Source organism: Cucumis melo, chromosome 9, assembly GCF_025177605.1.
Source record: "Cucumis melo cultivar AY chromosome 9, USDA_Cmelo_AY_1.0, whole genome shotgun sequence".
Taxonomy (NCBI): Eukaryota; Viridiplantae; Streptophyta; class Magnoliopsida; order Cucurbitales; family Cucurbitaceae; genus Cucumis; species Cucumis melo.
In genome coordinates this window covers 2604832-2630698 of record NC_066865.1, presented here as the reverse complement: position 1 = coordinate 2630698, position 25867 = coordinate 2604832, and the positions used below count along the sequence as shown (strand labels likewise).

At 36.0% G+C, this 25867-nt stretch overlaps 1 protein-coding gene and 1 long non-coding RNA gene across 6 annotated transcripts; one reads left to right on the top strand and one right to left on the bottom strand.

Annotated features, from left to right (window-relative positions):
• Positions 1-3433: 3433 nt before the first annotated feature.
• Positions 3434-4428, bottom strand: LOC127151008 (uncharacterized). The gene is made up of 2 exons (XR_007823670.1): positions 4018-4428; positions 3434-3677 (listed from the first exon to the last, which is right to left on the bottom strand). It is a non-coding gene; the product is annotated as an uncharacterized LOC127151008 (long non-coding RNA).
• Positions 4429-4453: 25 nt separating this feature from the next.
• Positions 4454-24527, top strand: LOC103498464 (uncharacterized). 5 transcript variants are annotated; one of them, XM_008461065.3, is made up of 17 exons: positions 4454-4620; positions 4718-4843; positions 4922-4981; positions 5079-5192; positions 5266-5353; positions 5494-5636; positions 5715-5816; positions 21930-22001; positions 22107-22206; positions 22270-22352; positions 22594-22671; positions 22765-22863; positions 22942-22992; positions 23087-23143; positions 23226-23267; positions 23359-23413; positions 24267-24527. In XM_008461065.3, the coding sequence occupies exons 1-17, from the start codon at positions 4576-4578 to the stop codon at positions 24386-24388; spliced, it is 1437 nt and encodes a 478-aa protein (XP_008459287.2). In that variant the 5' UTR covers positions 4454-4575; the 3' UTR covers positions 24389-24527. The 5 variants fall into 5 exon arrangements, with proteins under 5 accessions (XP_008459287.2, XP_050946177.1, XP_050946178.1 ...); XM_017046906.2 differs by having other exon boundaries at positions 4479-4620; positions 4746-4843; positions 5089-5192; XM_051090220.1 differs by lacking the exon at positions 5266-5353 and having other exon boundaries at positions 5505-5636.
• The last annotated feature ends 1340 nt before the right edge of the window (positions 24528-25867 follow it).

Genomic DNA, 25867 nt, shown 5'->3' with positions numbered 1-25867 from the left:
TTAGAATTAATTTATTAGCATTTTAACTAATTTTTCTAATTTAAAATTAGAACTTACAAAGCACTATTTTACTAATTTCACATCTAATTTTTTAAAAAATAAACCAACAATTATTATAAAAAAAAATTACCGAAACTAACCAGACAAGAAATATTTAACCCTATTTTTACTATTAGATGTATCTAATTTCTTAATTTGCACATAATTTCTGAAATTATGGTAATAGAAGACCATGAATATTCTTGTCTTTTTATTATCTTTTCTATTCTCTTGCATTAATTATCATACAAAAACATACTGGCCTAGGCTGATTCGGACACATTGTTACGATCGATTTATAACAATCTATAACAATCGTACAAATTTGACAATGTTTTCATTTTTTTTATATTGTAAAATTTTCAAAAGTAAAAATAATATATGATCTTGACCGCTTAACAAATTTAATATTTAAAAATACGAAGTTTAGTTTTGAAAATTTAGAGAATAAATGTTGCTATTACTTGACCAAAAGACTAAAAAAGTTTATACTATAAAAGATAATGTTATAAAATGACAAAATAGAAGGTTTACTCTATATACAAATTTATTTTTAAATTGATAAAATAACAAAACAGAATAATCTCGAAAAAAAAATGACTGCACCAATCTCTTAAATACCCTGTAATTAAATAAAACTTCACACACACAATTAAAACCTATAAAAATTCTAATTTTCCAAAAAAAAAAAAAACAAAAACAGATTAAAGCTCAATCTAAACTCTACAACTGTTCACATATACTCACAAATTGTGCAGACATTTAAAAGTTTCCACTAATTTGACGTTTGAGACCCTATACCTTTCGTTTATTCTCTTTCGTGTTGGTTCCACAAAAAGGACTTTTGCGATTTTCGTTTGTCATCTTCTCTTTCGTGTTGGTTTCACTTAAAAGGATTGTTGCAGGGTTTTGTCCACTTTCACCGCTTCAAAATCTTTCATCTAATGTCTCTAATCTCTACTCTTACTCTCCAACCTTTATTTATTTATTTTGAAATTATAATCTTCAAGTAAACAATAATGATATTGAAAAAATTAAAAAAAAAAAGAATAAATAAAACTATTGATGTTAAAATCTATGACTATTTTTATTAAACTAAACAAATAAAGTAATTACAATACCCATACAAAAGGGTAGGAAGAAAAAAAAAAAAAAAAACTTAAATGAATCACAAATTATCTTAAACTTGACTCTACAAAATTTATAAATTCATTTATGAGTTGAGAAAGTAAAATAAAATGACAATGCACCCAAATGATTATAATTCATGAAGTTATCGCGACAAAAACAGAATAAGAAACCAAGTTGGGAAATTGCCAAAAATAACTTAAAAAAGGAGGGTTAAATGACTTTTGGGATAGTTTTTGAAAATAAAGGGTTTTAGGACAATTTAGGTGTGAATGTACAAAAATGTCCTTCATTAAATTTCTCTTTCCCTTTCCTTTCTCTTCCACGTAAAAACTTTCAGCTTTGGCTTTCCCTTCTCTTTCGCGTATAGTTGTTTCTCTTTCCCTTCTCTTTCGCGTAGAACACCTCAAGTAAAAAAAAAAAATCGTCTTTTGTTGGCTTTTGAAATTTCCCGCTCTATTCCTACACTCTACTCTTCGAAGATACTTCGATCGTTCATCACTTGCCGTTCATTGGTCCTCCATTGCATTTCGTTGCTTCTCCTTTTCGAACCATTAAATCAACTTTGAGTCTTTTCTCTTATTTCAGTGAGTTTTATCTCTAACCCATTTTTAATTTATTTGCTGTAAATGTTTGGTTTAGGTATTTGTTGTGAGTTTCATCCATCTGGTTTAGGCTTTTTTGGAATCGACTTATTTGCTGGAAATTAGTAAGTCTCTTAGGCCTTCATGGTTTATCTCGCACGTATCTCGCACACATCTCGCACATTCCAAACTTTTACTATTTATTTCGAAATGAAATTGGTACCCCTGCTAATCCATTTGGAGTGATTCTATTGATGTTTAGTAAGTCTCTTGGGCCTTCACGGTTTATCTCGCACGTATCTCGCACACATCTCGCACATTCCAAACTTTCACTATTTATTTCGAAATGAAATTGGTACCCCTGCTAATCCATTTGGAGTGATTCTATCGATGTTTAGTAAGTCTCTTAGGCCCTCATGGTTTATCTCGCATGTATCTCGAGCGTATCTCGCACACATCTCGCACATTCCAAACTTTCACTATTTATTTCAAAATGAAATTGGTACCCCTGTTAATCCATTTGGACTGATTCTATTGATGTTTGTTAAGTCTCTTAGGCCCTCGTGGTTTATCTCACATGTATCTCGCACCTTCCAAATTTTCACTATTTATTTTAACTTTCACCATGCTGTTATGACATGTTTAGTCAGTCTCTTATGCAATTATTATTTCATTTGTTCCTTTTTGTTCAGGCTTCAATTATGACATCGACATCGACTGATGGACCCGCGTACAAGATTAATCCTTCTCATCCTTGGCCAGTTATCATTGTCGACTCCATTCCACTACAACGAAATAATAGTGATTGTGGCGTATTCACCATTAAGTATTTTGAGTACATAGCTGCTGGTTTTGATTTAGATACATTATATCAAGAAAACATGTCCTACTTTAGAAAACAATTGGCATTTCGATTATGGACCAACACTCCTATGTATTGAACTTTGTTGCGAGATTTGTAGGAGTTGTATATCATGTATGTTGCAAAATATGTATCGATTCTTCTCTATAATGCACAAGTATAGATGCTATATAAATTAGAATAAACGTAGTTTATGAATGGTCAATTGATGACATTCAAATATCATATTTGTTTGCAAAACTACTTGTAGGTAAACGATCGCTTAATATTTTTTATGTTTATTAAGAAAATCGTTTAGACTTTACTAAACGATCGCTTAAAGATATATGCACGATCTTTTACATTAGTGTGATTACATATAAACGATCGCTTAATATATAAATTAAAGCAGTTGAGTAGCAAAGAATTAAAAAATATATAAATTAAAGAATTACAAACTAAACGAATAGTCGTGTGAAATATATAAACGATCGTTTAATACAATTAAACGATCGTTTAGTTATTTTAAACGATCGTTTAGTTACGTTAAACGATCTTTTAGTTACATTAAACGATCGTTTAACGTAACTAAACGATCGTTTAGTTATTTTAAACGATCGTTTAGTTATTTTAAACGATCGTTTAGTTATATTTAAACGATCGTGAAACCAGTTTGTATATTAAACAAATTAAAATCTGTGTCAATACGTTTGTGTTTTTTGTGTTCCTAAATGAATAAGCCAGCTGTTATTTTTGTCTTCTTCATCTATCTAGAAGCACATAAAGTATGAATGTTTGGAGACATCATTAAGAAAACACATCCAGATAGATAAATAACAAATTGAAAGAAAAGGAACATTCATTAATTAGTGTAATAATTAGTACATTGGTAGAGAAATTTTTAAATTTGTATGCTGGACTTCTCGGTATATGAAATTGTATTAGTACACGTTAATCTGTTGTGACCTATTTCTTTACTTCAACTCTTTTGACTACTTTCGGAGGTAAAACAATCATATGTAGATAGTCTTCGCTTGTCTTCCAAGCTGACTGATTTACAATTAGGTAGACGGCCTCCGCATATGCTGCCAACAAACATTCATTGGTGTAATAATTAACACATAATCTATAAACATTTATATTGCGATCTCGTGCTGCAGCAATGACATGTGAGCATGGTAGTTGCTTAGCTTGAAACTCCTTGCAAGTGCACTCTTGCAAACTAAATCTTTTACTTCAATTCATTTTTCACTACCCATTGAACTTTCTAAGAACCTAAACCAAACTTTGACTAAACTAATTTACAGCAAATAATTCCATTCCAAAATAGCCTAAACCAGACATTTACGGATGAAACTCGCAACAAATACCTAAACCAAATATTTACAACAAATAAATTAAAAATGGGTTAGAAATGAAACTCACCGAAATAAGAGAAAACGCTCAAAGTTGATTGAATGGTTTGAAAAGAAGGAGCGACGAAATGCACTAGAGGATCAACGAACGACAAGAGACGAATGGTCGGAGTATCTTCGAACGACACTAGAGCAGAGCAAAGTATCGGAGCAGAGCGATTTTTTTTTTTTTTTTTTTACTTCAGGTGTTCTACACAAAAGAGAATGGAAAAGGAAACAACTCTACGCGAAAGAGAAGGGAAAGCGAAAGTTGAAAGCTTTTACGTGGAAGAGAAAGGAAAGGGAAAGGGAAGGAGAAGGAGAAATTTAATGAAGGACATTTTTGTCCATTCACACATAAATTGTCCTAAAACTCTTTATTTTCAAAAACTATCCCAAAAGTCATTTAACCCTCCTTTTTTAAGCTATTTTTGGCAATTTCCCAAACCAAGTTTACCATAAAATAAAATTTAAATATTCTCAAATACATAAACCACAAATTTGTGTCATTTTATCCTGTCCGGCTGCTGCGTTTCTCTTCTTGAATGTTACTTCCCAATCTAACCGTGCAATTCCATAAATTCACAAAATGAATTTGACAAAAGCTTTAACCTCCTTTGTTGCAACCCAAAAGGTGATTTCTTTTTACTCCCATATCAATTTCTTTGTTGGGTTCTTCAGAAACGAAGCATATTAGAATTATTTATTGTGTTTGTGATGTGTGATGTTAGTTGAACGAAGAACTATTGGTGGTGGTAGGAGGTGGAGCAGCAGGTGTTTATGGAGCTATTAGAGCTAAAACACTGGCCCCCAATCTTAATGTCGTTGTTATTGAGAAAGGAAGACCCCTTTCCAAGGTCCTACACTATCCCTCATTTTCTTGTTATAGATTTTTTGTTATATATATATATATCCTTTATTTTACTCTTGAGCAGGTCAAAATTTCCGGAGGAGGCCGATGCAATGTGACGAATGGGCATTGTACCGACGCAAAGGTGAGGGGCTTTCATCGATTAGTTCTTAATTTATCTTGGATTGATAATCAAGAACATGGAATGCATATTATCTGTTTGATAATTATACTTCATCTAGAGTTTGGCAGAGCATTACCCTAGAGGGCATAAAGAATTTAGGGGTCCTTTCTTCAATGTTCACGGTCCGATGGATACAATGTCCTGGTTTTCCAATCATGGAGTTGAACTAAAGGTTGTTTTAAAGCAATTGATCTCTTCTTGCTTCCTTATGGCCATATATGAATTTGTGTTTTAATTTAGAATAGGTTGAGGATGATGGAAGGGTTTTTCCTGTCAGCAATTGTTCTTCTTCCGTAGTTGATTGTTTGATGTCTGAAGCCAAACGCACTGGAGGTTTGTTAATTTCCTGCTCTGTTCTCGGTGTACAGTATTTGGCGTTTCGACTAATTTTCACTAATCTTTTCTGGAAAATCCAGTGCAGCTAAGTGGTTTGTGTAAATACTTTTATGCTGAGTTTTGAATTATTTGATTAGTTTCCTTGCAGACTGGAAAGGTTGTTGCAAGTGCATCAATTAGTACTGGTGGAAAGTTCGCTTTGAAGATTCAAAAGCTTATCAATTGTTTTGAACATGTTGAAGCAAACTATTTACTGATTGCTAGTGGGAGTAGTCGGCAGGTTGCAATTGCTGTCTGGCTTTTGTGCTTGATTGTATTACGATTGGCTTGATCCCTTAAACTTATTGCTTTTATCAAGGGCTTTAGTCTAGCTGCTCAGCTTGGACATTCACTCATTGACCCGGTGCCTAGCCTATTTACTTTCAAGATTGAAGATCCTCAATTGGCAGAGCTGTCTGGGGTAAGCTCCAATCTCCTTCTATTGCTTTAGTGATCAGTTTCTTTTTGTACCACTTAGTATTCTTTTGAAGTGACTTTTTTAAGTATATAAAAGGTGTTCTCACTGGAAAACATTTCACGAACACTTATTCTAAACGTGCCCTTAATTTCAATGGATGAGAAAATCCTTTCGTTTTATGATTTTTTGGTGCATTCTTTTTCATTTCTTTGCATGGCTCCTCTTGTCAGAGGCCAAATTTCTTAGAGGTGTGCTATAGGGATTGCAACTAGTGGCATCAAACCTCACTATCTCGTGTTGAACAGTGTTTTTAAAGGCTCAAGGCGCACTAAGGCGCAATGGTCCTCTGGGGCCTAGGCGCAAGGCGCACAAAAAGGCGCGGGCTTTTTTTCATGAGGCGCATTATATAAAAAAAAATATATACATATATATATATAAATATATACATATATATATATATACAAAATTGAAAGGAACACCAATGTATAAAATATAAGTAAATAACCAATGTGGAAATGAGAATTAACTCTAATGTATAAAATATTATAATATTAGTTTTCTACCCAAAAAACAAAACACAATAGAAAACTAGTCAGAATTCAACAACAATCAAAATAAAAGTTCATTCCTAAAGATCAAACTCATCATCACTAAATTGATCCTCATCTTCATTCACTCCTTCGTTGAACTTATAGCCATTGGTATCTTCTTCGTTGGACTTATAGCCATATGTAAAACACATAATAGGTATAATAGTTTTTTTTTTTTTTTTTATTACAGCCTAGCCCAAATAATAAAGCCCGCGCCTTTGGGGCTTTTGCGCCTACTGCACCTGGAGGAAGGCGCGTGCCTCAGCCGCGCCTCTTCATCTGCGCCTCGCCTCTCCACAAATAAGCGCAAGGTGTGCGCCTTGCGCCTAGGCGCGCCTTTTAAAACACTGGTGTTGAAGTTCATGCCTTTTCACCCTTAGTGTTTTTAGTTGGACGTTGTTAATTGGTTAATTATTTAGGCTTCATTTGACACCTTGATCATCTTAAATCAGCATGTGCAGACATTTACTTGGGTATGTGCCGAAGGGGCAGGCAAATGGGACTATAGGGACCTTTCAAGGGATTCTTAGGGGCTTTTTCATTGTACACATGCACGATTGCAAGGTAATGGTCATGTGTGGGAGCTTGGTTGCTTATCCTTATACTCTTGTTCGATGTATTTGTTGGGTTTTGGAAGAATATTAAAAGAGTGGTTCTCTCACACCAAAAAGGTTCAAGGAAATGGACTCCAAGCACTATAAAAATAGTATGCCTTTAGTTTCAGATTGTCTCAATTAGAAATGCTTTAAGCCTATGTTACTAACTATAGTTAAATTCCCTTTTGCATTGTTCTAGTTTGAGGGCTAGATAAAAGGGAGTGAGTAGTATAAAATATTTGAGCTTGTGCTCTTGGAATTGGGATTAGGGAGAGAATTATTCTGCATCAATGTAACAATTTTTACATAGTGGATTTCTTTTTGGTGGGTCCTGGTTTTTCTTTAGGTCTGGAATTTTCCTCGTAAATTCTATTATTTCCCAGTTTTGTGGTTTCCTTCTAATTTTTCAATTATTTTTTATACTTATTTTCGCGTTAGTAGTGAGAGATTTTCTCCAACAAATGATATCAAAGCTTTAGGTTTATAGTTTCTTGAATATCCAAGTATGCTATGTGGTTACAACATTGTCTAAACTTCCACATCAAAATGGAATTTTCGAAATAGGCCCACTAGTGTGAAGAGTGTGGTTACTCACTGTAGGAGTTAAGTAGATATGTTAAGCTTTATGTCTCCAATCAAATTTGATGTGGAGAAATTTGATAAAATGATCAAATTCAACTTATAGCAAGTGTAAGCCAATGAGGTGTTGATACAATCTGGTTTACACAAGACCTTAAAAGGAAGACCAAACAATGGTACTTTTGACGAGTTAATTGGTGATGGTGTTCCAGGAGAGTTTGATAGAGGTTCTAAGAAGTCCAACAGGAACGATAAAGATTGAGAGGAAATGGATTTAATAGCTGCAAGTGCAATCTAGCTAAATTTGGCTAAAAATGTTCTTGCAAATGTATGAAATTTTGATAACCAAAGAGCTTTAGGAGAAGCTTGGAGCACTATATGAGGGAAAGAACATCTCAAATCGATTGTACCTGAAGAGCAGTTTCGCATGCTGCAAATGGTGGAAGGTACGAAAATCTCAAATCATTTAGGTATTCTCAATGACATCGTTTCTTAGCTAGAGGTTTTCTAAAGTGAAGATAGACGATGAAGATAAAATACTCAGACTCATCTTGTCACTTCCCCTTATGAATGCACAAAGCGGATCTTGATGTACAGGGAGACAACTTTAGATTTTGTTGAGGTTACTAGTAAACTTTGGTTAGAGGAAAGAAAACTAAAGAGTGAAGGGTGTAATTCACAAGATGATGATAGACCCCCATAGTAAAGGTGTATTCCCGTAGAGGCAAGAATAGAAAGAAGAAAGAATGATGGAGAGTTAGTTGGTAGTTTTATGTGGGCCCTTGGGAATGTGTTTGTTAGAGTGGCGCCAAATATTCTGTTATTTCCTTTAGTAATTGCCTACTTAAGTGTTGCTGAATGATTTTGGTATAGAACTCCCATTAGAGAAGCGTGGAGAGATTGGGGAGCTCTCAAATTCTTTCCCAATAGTTGATAAATAAAATAGTGGCTAGGGACTTAACAATTTTGGTATTAGAGCCATTGTTCTTGGAATGGTTGGTAAGATGGAGGCTAGGGTGATTGACCTGGAAGAAAGTTTGGACGGAGTAACCACGAGGATGACTGAAATGGAAAGTAGAGTAGAAGCAAAATTGATTGAGGATTTGAAACTCTTGGTGCAAGGTATCGAAGTGATAGGAAGTGCAACGAAAGGAAATACATCCGGTGAGAGAACGATCACAGACAAAGAAAAGGGAACAATGAGTGAAGAGCAAGTTCAAGGAGAAAAGAGTGAACAAAAAACTAACCCTAGAAAGTAAAGATATGAGTGATGCAGCCCTAGAAAGTAAGTTTGCGTGTGGGCTGAAGGAAGAGATCCAAAAACTGAATCCAGTGGGCCTAGAGGCTAAAATGTTAATGGCCCAAGTAATTGAAGATGATCAAGCAGTCCAATTGAAGAGAATTCATGGGGCAAGCAGAATCCCTAATTTATCAATTAAAATGTTGAGTAGTGGGCCAAGCGGGTTGGGAAGTCAAATCGAGTCAAAGGGAACAGAGCGGGACGTGACATCAAGAACAATTACAATTAACGCTAGTTGAAATACATCGTAATCGTCCACGACGATTACTTCACCGTAGGAATCAGGTCCGAAGAGTACGATGTCTCAACCATACCGCCGAATGACCGACAGCGAAATGTGGATAAAGGAAAAAGGTTTGTGCTTTAGATGTGATGAGAAGTTCCGTTCAGAGCACCGCTGTAAAAGATGTGAGTTAAACATCATTGCTGTCCAAGAAAGGGAAGACTTAAGTGAAGAGACCGACCAAGTGGGAGAAGAAATCGAAACCAAAGGGAATGAGGAAGTCAATATAAATTCATTGGTAGGTCTCAGTTCGCCCAAAACCATAAAAATAAAAAGAGAAATAAGGGGACGTGAGATTGTGGTGCTGATCGATGGGGGAGCTACCCACAATTTTATTTTAAAAGAGGTAGTCAAAGAGCTAAAAATTTCAATAGAAACCTTGGATGCATATGGGATTGTTTTGGGAACTAGAGGTATAGTCCGAGCAGCCGGTGTGTGTAAAGAGGTAAACCTGACAATTGCCAATTTATCAATCACTCACGACTTTCTCCCTCTACCACTTGGGAGTGACGACGTTATATTAGGAGTTACTTGGCTGGAAATGTTAGGAAAAGTAATTTTTTATTACAAGTTGTCGGAAATGGAATTTCCATTGGGTGAATGGATGGTAATTCTTCAAAGGGATAGAAGTTTAGTAAAATCATAAGTGTCACTGAAATCGATGATGAAAACCTTTTCAAAGGAAGATCAAGGAGTGTTAATTGAATTAAGTACAGTTGAACAATGGGGAGCGGGTGAAGCAAGGGAAAACATAGCAGACTACCTGTGCAACAAGAAATTCAGAAAGTTCTTCAATCCTTTAGTGTTGTGTTTGAATCGAGTAATCAATTGCCCCCGCCTCGCGATCATGACCATGCTATTGAACTAGAACTAGGGGCTCGTGTGGTGAACGTGCGCCCTTATCGTTATCCCCAATTCTAGAAAGATGAGATTGAGAAACTAGTTAAGGAAATGCTGCTAGCCAGAATAATTCAGTTGAGCAAAAGTGCATTTTCAAGCCCAGTGCTCCTTGTTAAGAAGGATGGTAGCAGGCGATTTTGTGTTGATTACCACGAACTGAACCTCGCCACTATATCAGATAAGTACCTGATTCCTGTTGTTGATGAACTGTTAGATGAATTATTCGGGGCAACCATATTCTCTAAAATTTATTTAAAGTCAGGTTATCATCAAATTCGTGTGTGGGCGGCCGATGTTTATAAAACAGCTTTTCGAGCCTACGAAGGGCACTATGAATTCCTTGTGATGCCGTTTGGGTTGAAGAATGCTCCAGCAACATTCAAATTGGTCATGAATGATGTTCTTTGTCCATATTTATGCAAGTTTGTTTTGGTTTTCTTTTATGACATCTTAATTTACAGCAAGTCCTTGGATGAGCATTTGCACCAATTGACTTCGTCAACTGGTAGCAAACTTTAAAAAATGCCAATTCGCGGTAAACAAAATTGAATACTTGGGCCATATTATCTCTTCGGAGGGGGTGGCAGCGGATCCGACAAAAATAGAAGCTATGGTTAAATGGCCAGCACCCAAGAACGTGAAGGAGCTACGTGGTTTCTTGGGGCTAACGGGGTATTATCAGAAATTCGTTGCAAACTACAGTTCTATCGCGCTTCCCTTGACACAATTGTTAAAGAAAGGTAACTTTTAGTGGAATGAGATGGCCGAGAATGCATTTCAGCAGTTAAAGTCGGCAATGATGTCTGTTCTATTGCTAGGTATTCCTGATTTTTCACAAAGTTTTGTGCTGGAAACTGATGCTTCGGGTGTGGGTATTGGGGCTGTCCTAATGCAGCATCAATGACCAGTGACCTTTTTCAGTCAAGCTTTACCTATTACCCATAGGTTTAAAGCTGTTTATGAACGGGAGCTTATGGCAATTGTGCTGCCTGTTCAAAAATGGCGACCATATCTATTGGATAAGCCTTTTGTGGTGTGTACAAATCAGAAAAGTTTGAAGTTTCTTCTTGACCAACGAGCTATCGGGGGAGAATATCAGAGATGGATCGCTAAACTATTGGAGTATGATTTTGTGATTGAATACAAGAAGGGATTGGAAAACAAAGCGGCTGATGCCTTATCTAGATTACCACCAGTATTTGAATTGGGCCTCATAAGTGTTGTGGGTGGGCTAAATCCTTCGGTTTTCATTGACAAGTACCTGGAAATGAATCTCTTAAGAGTATTCGGTTATCCTTGATAAATGGACAGGCAACTCTGGAGGGATATTCGCTACAAGGAGAGGTTCTATGATATCACAATTGTTTGGTTTTTCTGGAGGATTCACCTACTATTCCTTTATTATTAGCTGAATTTCATAACAGCCTGATAGGGGGACATCATGGTGCGTTGAAAGCATATCAAAGGCTAGCAAGGGAGGTCTATTGGCGAGGTATGAAAGCACATATCCGCACCTATGTTGCTGAATGTTCGGTTTGTCAGCAAGCCAAATATTTGTCATTCGTCTCTTTCAAGCATTACCCATTCTGGACCGTGTATGGGAGGATATTAGTGTGGATTTTATCAAGGGCCTCCCCAAATCTAAGGGTTATGATGTCATATTGGTGGCTGTGGATCGTCTTTCTAAGTATGCACATTTCATTCTTTTGAAACATCATTTTGGTGCAAAAGTGGTAGCTGCTGTTTTTATGTGAGAGATTATCCGTTTGCATGGATGCCCCGAAGTATAGTGTCGGATCGTGATCGTATTTTCACGTCTATTTTGGAAAGAGTTGTGGTGTATGTTGGGAACTCAGTTGAGACGAAGCACCACTTACCATCTCCAAACGGATGGTCAAACCGAAGTTGTCAATCGAGGGGTAGAGACGTATCTATGATGTTTTGCTATGAACACACCTAAATAGTGGGCTAGATGGCTAGCTTGAGCTGAATTGAGCTATAATACAACTATCTATACAGCCACATTGATGACCCCCTTTGAGGCTCTCTATGGTTGGCCACCGCCCTCTATATTACCGTATGTGAAGGGCTCGAGTCCGGTGTATGAAGTAGACCATTTGATGAAAGAAAGAGATGGAATCCTGGGCATTCTAAAGGCCAATTTACTAAAGGCACAACATCGAATGGTCAAATATGCCAATGCCAAACGACGAGAGGTGCAGTTTGAGATCCATGATTGGGTTTATGTGAAGTTACGTCCTTACCAACAGTCCTCTCTCAGCTGTTTTAAGCACCCCAAATTGGCCCCAAGTTTCATTAGTCCATTTATGATTGTGGCGTGAATTGGTCAGGTTGCATACCGTTTGGCCCTTCCCAAGGAATCGCTTATACATCCGGTCTTTCATGTTTCTGTTCTTTGCAAGGCAGTGGGTTCAAACAGGCCACTATTCCCAATCCCAAAAGATTTGGCTGTTGATTTGTCTATGCAATTGTATCTGGTAGAAGTGTTGGGAGTTCGTAAAACAAGAGAAAAGGAGGACAACTTAGAAGTTTTGATCCGTTGGAGTGAGGGTACACCTGAAAGTGCAACATGGGAACAAGCCACTCTTATTCAAGAACAATTTCCTGAATTCCACCTTAAGGACAAGGTGACTCTTTGGGGGGTGGGTGATGATAGACCTCCCATATTAAAGGTGTATTCCCGTAGAGGCAAGAATAGAAAGAAGAAAGAATGATGGAGAGTTAGTTGAAAGTTTTGTGTGGGCCCTTAGGAATGTGTTTGTTAGAGTGCGCCAAATATTCTGTTATTTCCTTAGTAATTGCCCACTTAAGTGTCTAGTATGGGAGGGTAAGGGTATGTTTTTGCTGAATGATTTTGGTATAGAATTCTCATTAGAGAAGCGTGAGAGATTAGGGAGCTCTCAAATCCTTCCCCAAGAGTTGATAAATAAAATTGTGGCTTAAGCCTTAATAGATGATTCAATATTGATAGCTAGCAATTGGAAGGAGAAGAAAGAATTTGTCTAGAAAAAGGGTTGTTGGGAATTTGTCTAGAAGAAAGAATTCTCATGAAAAAGGATTGTCCTAACAGAGGAGGTTTGCTAAAAAATTGAGTCGGATGCTAACATTATCTTCTTCGTCATGGAAGATTGCAATTTGTTTTTCTAAAGAAAGACGTGTTCATCCTCATGGTATTTCCATTTTATCATGATAGAGAATGTAATGTTAGCGGTTCCACAAGTTTAGACATGGGCATTGAGTTACCAGTTATGTAAGATGTGGAAAGCAATAAAAAATTGAGAACATAAAAATTTACTGGAATGCTCCTAACTCGGAGAAAAACCACAAACAAAAAAAAAATCCATTATAATACAATCACAGAAAGTTCTCTCTCCTAACCCTAATTAACAAGAGCACTCTTGAAAGCTTTTGACTACTCACACATTTTTTCCACTCTAGACTAAAGATACAAAAGGAATTTAATTAGAGTTAGTACATTAAGATCAAAGTATTTATAGTTGGGACAATTGTAACCGAAGGCATGGACTTCTTTTATGGTACTTGGAGTCCATGACTTTTCTAGACCTTTTCGAAGGACTACTTTCCTAAACTTTTTTTTGATGTAGGACAACTACTTTATTAAGCCTTATTTATGTGGGACAACTGCAACTTATAATATTTTGTTAAAAAACCCAACAAATTCCACCTTGGTAGTAAGATATTTGAAAAATCCTCAGTTTCTGTAGCAACCATTGTCTTCACCAACAATCATAATTCTCATCTCAGAGAACTCTAACTCACTCCACCATAAAGAGTAGACCCCTTGGAATACCACCTCACAAAATTTTTCTTTTTTGTCATATGTTGATAAACCTTGCAAATAATTATCGTGCAACTTCTACCTACTAATTGGCTCACCTAAAAGTCCTTTAGTCATCGAGATCTTCCACCACACACCTTGCATGCATAATGGTCTAGTCAATGCTTGTGAGCAAACTTGTGGAACTATTAAGATCACATTTTCTATCATGGTAAAGCGAATATACCACAAGGATGAATATTGCCTTGTTTCAATAGAAGAGATTTCCATCTTTTGTGATGACAAAGACAACGTTAGCACATGACTCAGAGCTTTTTGATGAACTTGCTTTGTTAGGACAATCTTTTTTCATGTGTCTAGACTATCCACATTCCCGACAAACTCTTTTATGCACATACCTTTTCTTCTTCTTTCACTTGCTAACTACCAATACAGAATCCTCTTGTGAACTATCATGGTTTGGCCTAGTGGTAAAAAAAGGGAGACATAGTCTTAATAACTAACCTAGAGGTCTTGGGTTCAATCCATGGTGACCACCTACTTAGGAATTAATTTTCTATGAATTTCCTTGACACCCAAATGTTGTAGGATCAGGCGGGTTGTCCCGTGAGATAAGTCGAGGTGCGCGTAAACTGGTCCGGACACTCATGGATATAAAAAAAAAATCCTCTTGGGAAGTACACCTTCATTATTCAAGCTTCTTTCCTCAGACAAAAGTTCACTAATAACCTCAACGAAATCTGAAGTTTCCTTCTCGTACATTATGATTGGCTTCATGTGCTCATAAGAAGAAGGAAGTGTCCATATGAATTGGAGTGTCTCACCTTCATCTTTTATCTTCGTTCCTATTACCTTCAGCTCAGAAACAATGCAACTGAGAATAGCTAAATGATCTGAGATTTTTGTATCTTCCACCATTTCCATCGGGTTAAGCTGCTCCTTCAAGTGCAATTGATTTGAGATGCTCTTTGCTTGATACATTGCTACAAGCTTTTACCCGAGCTCTTTGGTCATCGAAATTTCATGCACATATGCAAGAACATTTTTAGCCTGATTGCACTTGTAGCTCTCAAATCCATTTCCCCTCGATCTTCGTTACCTTATCATCGTTTAAGTCTTTAGAAGCATCATTGGCTTGGTCTTCCCTTCAAGGTCTTGTGTAACCATCTTGTAGTAGCACATCTTTGACTTGCACTTGCCACAAACCAATAATTGGTTTTTCCATCAAATTTCTCAACATCAAACTTCATTGAAATTATAAAGCTTGATATATTTGCTCTTCTTCTCTTCCTAGAAAAAGAACAAACAGTGAGCAATCCATGTTATTCACAAATACCGCGAACTGTTTCAAGAATTCTTTTTTGACATGGAAGGGCAAATAATGTTGCAACCAGAGAGTATTAGAAATTAAAAAAACTACGAACTTGGCTTTGATACCACTTGTTGTAATTGGTAAACTAAAAGAATGCAATAAAAGAAAAAGCGTAGAGCACATGAATTTATGTAAAAAGCTCCCCCATTTTGGATTAAAATCATGGCAAAAAAATTCATTATGATACAATCACAAAAAAAAAATTCTCTCTCCTAACTCAAATTACATGAGCTCTCCCTAAAAGATTTTGACTAAAACTTTTTCCTACTCTCAAACAAGAGTACGAAAGGAGTTTAATTAGAGTTAACGCACTAAGCTTAAAGTGATTATAATTGGAAAATTAAAACCAAAGACACAGGCTCTTTTTACCGTTCTTGGAGTCCATGACTTTTATAAACCTCTCAATGTAGGACAACTACTCTCCTAAACCTTTTTAATGTGGGACAACTGCACTTTTAATATTTTGCTAGGAAATCCAACACCAAGGTGTAACTTGGGTTTTGGCGAAGTATTAGAAGAGTGGTTGTCCTACATGAGAAATGTTCATGAAAGTGATGGGCTCCAAGCACTATAAAAGAAAGATATATCTTTGGTTTCAAATTATCCCAATTTGAAGCAGCTTAAGCCTTGTATACTAACTCAGTTTTGTGAGCTGAGTAAGGACTCCAAGAGAGTTACAATATATCACTATGATCACCAAGGAGGGTTAACATTCTTGTTTGTATCATGATGATTGGTCATCGTAATGCATCCTTTGTAATGCAGCATAAACTTCCTAACAGTTGTCTTTCTCCTTCCACTTGCCCTTTATGTTATTGGAATGGAGAAGATCCTTTACAGTTCTTATTCTTTTGTTCGTATGCAGTAGAATGTTGGGAGTTCTTCTTTCTTTAATCTATCTTGGGTGTTTGGTGTTGATCTTCAAGGAAATATCCAGCAACTTTTAGTTGGGGTGTATTTAAAAAAAAATCCCTCAATTACCTTAGGTACATGCTGTAACGTTGCTTTTGTCAGAATTATGGTTTGAAAGGAATCAAAGAATATTCCACGAAATCCTTTGTTTAGTTGGATCGAGTTGAAGTTGCCCGAAAAAATGCCTCCTCCATTGATATCAGCATGGAAAAACTACTCCAAAGGATTCAGACGCCGCCGATCTATCCAATGGGCCAACCTTCGACGTCGTCCGCGCAACCTTCTGGCCAGAAACAACCTCATGCACCGCCGTCCGTTAATCTCATTGCCCATCCCATTCGATTCTACACGTCGTCGCCTATCCAACCATCTCACCCTTCCAGTCATCTGCCGCCGCACGTGCCGCCCATTACTGCCAGACAACAACCTGCAAAACTGTCAAATCTGTACAGCAATGCAAATCTGTTCATCGACCTTTTATAGCAACCTTTCTCCTATAGGAATGGGGTTGACCAACTCCATAACAGATTGGGGATTGAAGCGGGCAAGTCATCGGCACCCTTCGGTTATGGACAACCATATATTTGTGGTCTCAAGGTTAACCAAACCTACAGGAGAGCTGTTTTGAAGTTGGTGCATCATTGGCACAGTCTAAATCGACCGATCAACCGATGTATTCCAAGAACCCGGTAATTTCGCTTCCTAATGTGCCTTTAAATTATATAACTAACTCGGCTACCTTTAGTGCTCAATCCTTGACCCATGATAATGAAAAGAATAATGGGAAACCAATCCTCGTTTGTGAGCACTGCAAGAAACAATGTCATACCAAGGATCAGTGTTGGAAACTCCACAGTTGTCCCCCAAGAGGTAACAACCGTTCCTCAAACGAGCAACAAAACTTAGGGCATACCGATGTTAGGGAGACTACCAGCACCTCTCAGCCAACTGGCCCTACTGCTAGCCAGACCGGCTCTCCTACTTTAAGTGTCATTGCTCAGTCAGCTATGTCTCAGTTTCTTGGCCTTATAAGTGTTGATGGGAAGAATCCCTAGATTTTGGACTCGGGGGGCCACAGATCACTTGACAGGTTTTTTGGAGCATTTTGTCTCTGATACCCCTGTGTCGGTAATGTGAAAATCCAGATAGCCGAGGGCTTTTTAGCCCCGATTGCTGGGAAAGGACAAATAGTTCTCTTTGACTGTTTCTTTCTCCAAAATGTTTTGCATGTGCTTAAGCTTTCTTACAATTTGTTATCTATTAGTAAGATCACCCGTGAGTTACATTGTAAAACTACTTTCTTACCTGAATCTGTTTGCTTTCAAGACTTGAGTTCGAGGACGATTGACACTGCCCGACATAGTAGGGGACTTTACATCCTTGATGATGATACCTCCGGTAGTAGTATCTCTAGGACTAGTTTACTGTCTTCCTATTTTAACACTTCTGAACATGACTTTATATTGTGACATTTTCAGTTGGATCACCCGAACTTTACTTATATGAAATATTTGTTTCCCTATCACTTTCCTAAAATAGAAGTCTCCTCGTTATCTTGTGATGTGTGCATTCGGGCAAAACAACATCGGGTTTCGTTTCCTTCACAACCATATAAACCCACACAACCGTTTACCCTTATCCATAGTGACGTTTGGGGTCCCTCCAAGGTCACCACCTCATATGGGAAACGGTGGTTTGTAACTTTCATTGATGATCATACTCGTCTTATCTGGGTCTACCTTATCACCGATAATTCTTAAGTTTCCTCTATTTCCCAAAACTTTTATCACACCATTGAAACGCAATTCCATAAAAAAATTGTTATTCTTCGGAGTGATAATGGTCAGGAATTCCAAAACCATAACTTTAGTGAATTCCTAGCCTCCAAGGGGATTGTTCACTAAAACTCGTGTGCCTACACTCCTCAACAAAATAGAGTGGCCGAGTGAAAAAACCATCACCTTCTAGAAGTAGCTTGTTCCCTTGTGCTTTCCACTTCCCTTCCTTCATACCTGTGGGGAGATGCTATTCTTACAGCAGCTCATTTAATCAATAGAATGCCTTCTCGTATCCTTTACTTTCAGACTCCCTTAGAATGTCTTAAGGAGTCCTACCCCTTTACTTGTCTTGTTTCTGAGGTTCCTCTTCGTGTGTTTGGGTGTACCGCTAATGTCCACAATTTTGGCCCTAATCAGACCAAGTTTACCCCTCAGGCTCATGTGTTTGTTGGGTATCCCCTTTACCAGCGTGGTTATAAATATTTTCACCCGCTGTCCAAGAAATACTGTCACTATGGATGTTACTTTCTGTGAGGACCGACCGTATTTTCTCGTTAGCCATCTTTAAGGGGGAGAGTGTGAGTAAAGAGTCTAACAGCACCTTTGAATTTATCGAACCTATTCCTAGTACCGTATCTGACATTGATCCTCATCCTATAATCCTACCCACAAACCAAGTTTCCTGGAAAACATATTACATGAGAAATCTTAGAAAGGAAATTGGGTCCCCTACTAGCTCCAGTCCAAGACTCCAAACCTCCTCGAGATCAAGGTATGGAAAACCCTACTGAACCTTGTACTAATAATACAATGAGTGAGAATGACAGGTTTGATGTTGCTGTTCTTGAAAATGTGGAAGAAAAGGATAGTGGTGATGAGACTGAAGTTAGAACAGAAACCTGTAACAATGAAGCTAAACAGGGTCATATAGGAAATATTAACGAGTATGATCCCTCTCTTGATCTTCCTATTGCACTGAGAAAAGGTACTAGGTCCTGTACAAAGCACTCTATATCTAATTATGTGTCATACGAGAATCTCTCACCACAGTTCAGAGCCTTTACTGCCAACCTTGACTCTACCACAATACCGAAAAATATTCACATTGCTTTATTCTGAATGGAAGAATGCTGTCATGGACTAGATGAAAGCTCTTAAAAAGAATAACACTTGGGAGATTTATACTTTACCCAATGGACACAACCTCCAGGGATGCAAATGGGTGTTCACTCTCAAATACAAAGCAGATGGAACACTTGATAGACACAAGGCAAGGTTAGTTGCAAAAGGGTTTACTCAGACCTATGGTGTTGATTATTCAGAAACTTTTTCTCCTGTTGCTAAGTTGAATATTGTCAGAGTCCTTCTTTCTGTTGCTGTAAATATTGGCTTTTATATCAGCTGGATGTTAAAAATACTTTTTTGAGTGAAGATCTAGTAGAGGAGGCCTACATGAGCCCCTCGCCTGGCTTTGAAGCCCAGTTTGATCAGTAGGTTTGTAAACTCCAGAAATCCTTATATGGTCTGAAACAGTCACCCAGAACATGGTTTGACAGATTCACTACCTTTGTCAAGTCCCAACAAACCCAGAGACATTCTGATCATACTTTATTTACAAAAGTTTCCAAGACAGGGAAGATTGCAATTCTGATAGTTTATGTGGATGACATCGTTTTGTCTAGAGATGATCAGACAGAAATCAGTCAACTTAAGCAGAGAATGGGTAATGAATTTAAAATAAAGGATTTGAGAAATTTGAAATATTTCCTTGGAATGGAGGTGACCAGATCTAAAGAAGGCATCTTCATGTCTCAGAGAAAATACATCATTGATTTGCTAACCGAGACAGGTATGTTGGGATGTTATCCTGCTGACACTTCTATTGAATTCAATTGTAAACTAAGAAACTTTGATGATCAAGTGCCAGTTGATGAAAAACAATATCAACGCCTTGTGGATAAATTGATTTACTTATCCCATACTCGTCCTGATATTTCCTTTGCTGTGAGTGTTGTCAGTCAGTTTATGTAGGCTCCCTATGAGGAATACATGGAAGCTATCAAAAGAATTTTGAGATACTTACAAACGACACCTAGTAAAGGGTTGATGTTTAGAAAGACAGACAGAAAGACCATTGAGGCATATACTGTCTCGGACTGGGCAGAATCTGTTGTTGACAGAAAGTCTACCTCCGGTTATTGTACATTTGTTTGGGGTAATCCTGTAACTTGGAGGAGTTAGAAGCAAAGTGTTGTGGTCAGGAGCAGTGCTGAGGTCGAAATATAGAGCTTCATCAAGAATGTGAGACTCCATTGAAGCTCTTTTGTGATAATAAAACCGCTATTAGTATTGCTAACAACTCAGTTCAGTTAAACATGTTGAGATTGATCGACATTTCATCAAAGAAAGACTTGACAGTGGGAGCATATGGATTTTGTACCTCCCTTCGAACTGACAGGTTGCTGATGTCCTCACCAAAGGACTTTTCAAACCAAACTTCGACTTTTGTGTTAGCAAGTTGGACCTCATTGATATTTACGTCCCAACTTGAGGGGAGTGTTAGAATTAGTGGGCTTAGTCCATTGGGGAGATTTACCCTTCTTTCCTTTTTTATCTCTTTATACTTTTCTATTTATTCCCCTCTTGTACCTATTGTATGATTATAAAAAAATAATAAAACTAAAAACATTGTGGTTTTTCTCCCAGTTCTCGGGTTTCCACGAAAGTTTGGTTTCGTGTTTATTGCTTTCAATAATTTTTAAAAGACAATTAATGTTTTCATTCTTTATTAGCTATAAAAGAATCAAGTTTACTAAGCCTAAATGCAAATTTTCTTGTGTTTAGGGTTTTTTTTTCTCCATATTTCCACTTTAACTATCCTTTCTCTTTTTAATGTAATATTTTTATATGTAGTGCGCCTAACAAAAAAAGCTCGTCCTTTTTGGTGCATCTTGTGCCTAAGCTCCAGGGGTTTATTGCGCCGTAGTGTGACTTGGACATTTAAAAACACTTGTAGTGGTGTGTGTGGAGTTTATTGGGGATGTGATGTAGCCTAAGTAACCTCAAGGAGAAATCCTCCAAGAACCAAGAATGTAGATCTTTTATTAGAATGATTGATGTGTTTCATACAAGAGGAGAAGACTCCTATTTATAGAGTTCTATTACAATTGGGGGTAAAAAGGGAATTAACCTAGAATATTACCTAATTACCTAATTAACCCTTAGTTTTCTTACATCAGAATGAGGGTGAACTTGGTCGATAAGATGAGTCATTGTACAACAAATTCCCCCTGAGAACTCTGGATGACTCTATAGATCCAATTCTAACTCCTCACAAAGCTTACAGGGGTACTTGTCTACCTCTATTTTCGATCAAACAACTTCCACATTAAGAATGGTCGAGGGTATCAAACTAGCTAGGTGCACCCTAAGGGGTATTCGAGAAAGGACATCAACAACCTTATTCTGAAGTCCGAGTTTGTGATGTACTTCAAAATCATAGCGCAACAATGCAACTACCATTGGGGGTGAATATTCACTTTTGTCCATCTTAACACAAGTCTGAATAAGTGGGGGGGCCTAACGGATTGGTATAATGCTTTGGGAGTATTTTCTTTGTAACTGTAGCCGGTGAGAGATTTTTGTCGGATTATAATAATTTTTCATATAGAGGAATTTCTTTGAGGTCTGGTGTTTTTCTAGGATTTTGAGTTTTTTCACGCTAATTCTTTGCTTTCCAATTTTATTCCTTTCATTTAATTTCTCTGTTATTTTTCTGCTTATTCTAGTAGTAGGAAGGTTTTGTCAACAGTTTTCTAAGGTTGAGTCCTGAGGCCTTCATGATCACATCAAAGGACTTACGAGATCATCTTGCATGGAGAACTATTAGCTGGCATTTTTCTCTCTACTTTTGTACAAATACTATCAGAAAATTGGTAACATCATAGTCTGCTCATATCTTATTCGTAATTTTATGCCAATTTCAGGTTTCATTTCCAAAGGTCAGAGCAAAGCTTAAGTTAGAAAACATACAACGGCATCTTCCACAATATACTCAGGCAAGTTTTGTTACTTTTTTTTTATCAAATTAGGCAAGTTTTTCTTCATGCAGTGTGTTAAGCACAAAATGCAACTATGCATCAATTTTTTTTTTTCATATTTAGGTTGGCCCTATGCTTGTCACACATTGGGGACTTAGTGGACCGGTAATTCTTCGTTTATCAGCTTGGGGTGCCCGTGACCTATTCGCTTCAGATTATAAAGGTTTCTTAACTACTTCAATGTTATAGTTGTAAATTTTCCGAGCTAATATATGTTTTAATGTAGGCCTGCTCATTGTGGATTTTACACCTGATTTGCATTTGGAAGATGTCAAAAGAATTCTTACCCGGCATAAATCTCAGTTTATGGTATTCTTGGATCACTTACCGCTCATGCAAGATCCTAGTTTCTTCCATTTCAATAATATCTAAGTTTTGGTTTTTCATCCAGACATCATCATCTTTTAGTATCTTATTAGTTGAATTAAAAATCACATTTTTTTTTTAATGTCTACTTTAAGGTCTTGAAGAAACTGCTCATTTTGATGACTCTCCTCTCTCATATGTTGTATTACTTGACAATTCCTATGTGCTCTCAACACATTTGCAGAAACAAAAAGTGCATAGTTCATGTCCTTCAGAGTTTGGCCTTGTGAAAAGATTTTGGAAATATTTATTGGATCGAGAGGTTTTGATGCTATTTCCCCATTAGAAAATCAGCATACTAGAGTTTTTTAGTAATTCACCATAGCAATTACTTTTCGTTTTTTTTCATGTCCAGGAAATAAACGATGAGATTTTGTGGGCTTCCATCTCAAACAAATCGTTAGCTTCCATTTCTTATCTGTTGAAGCAATGCATATTTAAGATCTTGGGGAAGGTACATATGGTAGCTTTTCCATGTTTTAAAATGAGATTTAATTTCTTCCTTGATTTTATAAGCTCTCTCTTCGTGAAGGGTCAATTTAAGGATGAATTTGTCACAGCTGGAGGCGTTCCGCTGTCAGAGGTTCTCTTCTACCTCTTGAAAAGATAATAAGAAATGAAAACACAATATAACTTGAAACTGTTTTTATTTCATTTTTCTCTCCTTCCTTGTCTAGGTCTCACTTAAAACAATGGAGAGCAAAATTCATTCTCGCCTATTCTTCGCCGGGGAGGTAATTTTTATGATATCCTAGAGTTATCAATACATCAAAAACGTAGCAGACTTCATTGAAATTCTATCATGTTGCACTGTAGGTGCTAAACGTTGATGGCGTAACAGGTGGTTTCAACTTCCAGGTAAAATGCAATGTCAGATTTAAAAACCAAGAAGTCATTTGTAAGATGTTCATCGTTGTTTGTGTGTTCCGCCATTTTTCTTCTTTTGCAGAATGCTTGGTCCGGTGGCTACATTGCTGGAACTAGCATCGGTGGACTTGCAAATGGTGAGTTTCTAAGGGGGGATATAACTAATTGGGCTTAAGCCTTTCTTTTACCTGAAAACTTATTTAACATAACTATGTAGAGATTGGTTTGGCCCTGTGTAACTTTGTTGATAACTTCATTCTAAAAAAAATTCAAAAAGAAAAGATGCCTTCATCTTTATTGCTAAACAAACTCATTCTTCACTCTTGGTAGACAATTGAATCTTGCAAAATAGACGAAGTTTACCTTTTCTTTTGCCAATATGATTTAGATTTAGTGGTAATTGACATGGACTTTTTCTCGAGGTTAAAGGTTCCAATTCCTACACCACTACGTTTGTCATTTAAAATAATTTCTGCTTATGTTCTTATCATATCTAAATTTTAAAATGTAGATTTATATTAAATAAAATATTTAGAAATACATGTCATATTTCTATACTAAGCATATTTGGTTTTAGTTCAACACCAGTGGATTAAAGGATGAAATCATTCATTTTTAAGATGGTAGTTGGTATCTCATTCTTCACCAGTTGGGTCTCTGTTATTTTCAAATTATGTGCACTTCTAATTTACCTCATGACAAATAGTAATAAAACAAGTTGCTGAAAAATTAGAAGTGTTTAAGAATTCTTGTTCGGGCAGATCATATCATCCAGACATAATATTTTGTTTACCAAAAAAATTGAAACAATACATACATATATATATATTGAAACGAAGATAAAAAGGGGTTGAAGCATTTTTATTAATGAACTATATGAGGAATTTAGATTTAGAGAAAACCCCCATATGTTTAGAAGGCAGAACTTAATTATTTTTAAGCACAAGTATAGTAGCAAAGACAAACATTGTGAATGGGAATTGGTGGCAGTGAAACACATTGGGATGATGAATCATTTGGATATTTGGCTGAGCACCTTTGCTTACATTCATCAGCTAAGCAACCAATATCATACAACTTATCAACGCATGCTTTTGCATTGGCTCCTTTAGGCATCCCCATCCACGCAGCTGCATAAATATTCAAATGTTTTACGTTAAATCTATATATATTTGTCTCATAATTTTTGTATTTTTTTTCTTTGTCAATGTTAATATGTTATTCCATTACTTAATCTCAATAGTTATTGTATGACCGAGCGTAGCTTCTTTATTATTAGAATAATATTTAGTAGGAGAATCGAATTTCTACTCTTAAAGTCAATAGAATAAGTTTTAAGCTAGTTGAGAAATCTCTGTTTGGAAAATATTGGAAAATATTTGAATCATTATTTTTATATCTAATATAATGTGTTTTGATTTAAAAAAAAAAAAACTAACACTAAATAAAAAATTTGATTTAAAACTTATATATTGGTTAGTGAAAAAAAATCCAAAAAAAGTAAAATAAATGAAAAATGAGCATTAAGGACATGTTCGGTGATTATTTAATTTTTTTTTATTTGGGATATTTCAAAATAAAACAAAGTGAACACTATTTACAAAAATAACAAAATTGTAGACCTATCATTGATAAACACTGATTGTGTTGTAGTTTCTCCTCCCTCTAAAATTTTGCTATAATATTTTGTAAATATTTTCAACTGTTTTGATATATTTATCATAATTTCCTTCTTATTTTTTAATTTTTTAAATTAATCCTATGAAAATCATTTCCTATTGGTGTACATCTACACTTTAACATGCATAATTACAGTAAAAAGAATTTTCTAAAAAAATATATTTAAAAAAACTTGGATTCGTTTTAAGAAATTGACTCAGAATTCTTAAGTAGGAAAAATAAAAATTGTAAAACAATCATAATTTCAAAAAAAAAAAAAAAAGAGAAATCAACTAATTACGAAAGGAGACCAAGTTTTACAAAAACGTAGCATCTTTGTGGAACCTTAAACCCTAAATTTATAAATATTTAATAATGCATTTCTCTGTAACCTTCCCAACGACAAACCTGAGAGAAGGAGAAAAACAATGAAGAATTTGGAACCAGAAATCCTTGACATCTCCTAGATTTTTGTATTCTTTTTTTATAGAAAGGTTAACGATGAAGTAATTTTGTTTTTTTCTCTTTTTTTTTTTTAATTTTTATTAAAATGGAAATGAGCTTATATTTATATGCAAATAAATATATGGTGATATACATGTGTAGACCCAAAAATAAATTATATAAAGTAGTAATAAATTACATAACTTTTTTAATCATATCAAATGATTTTATTTATGGAAACTAGCCAATTGTTGTAATTAATTGTTTCCCTTTTTTTGTATTCTTTAAGTAAATGCAGCCCATCATTTTGCACATATGTAATTTTCAAGTTTCTTCTACCATTAAATGTCGCAGATATATATATATATATATATATATATATATATATATATATGGTAAGTTCCAAAAGAAAATTAATGTTGTATTTTCTTATGGTCAAATTAACCGTTTTTTAAAATAAATTGACAGAAACAAATTAACTTAATATT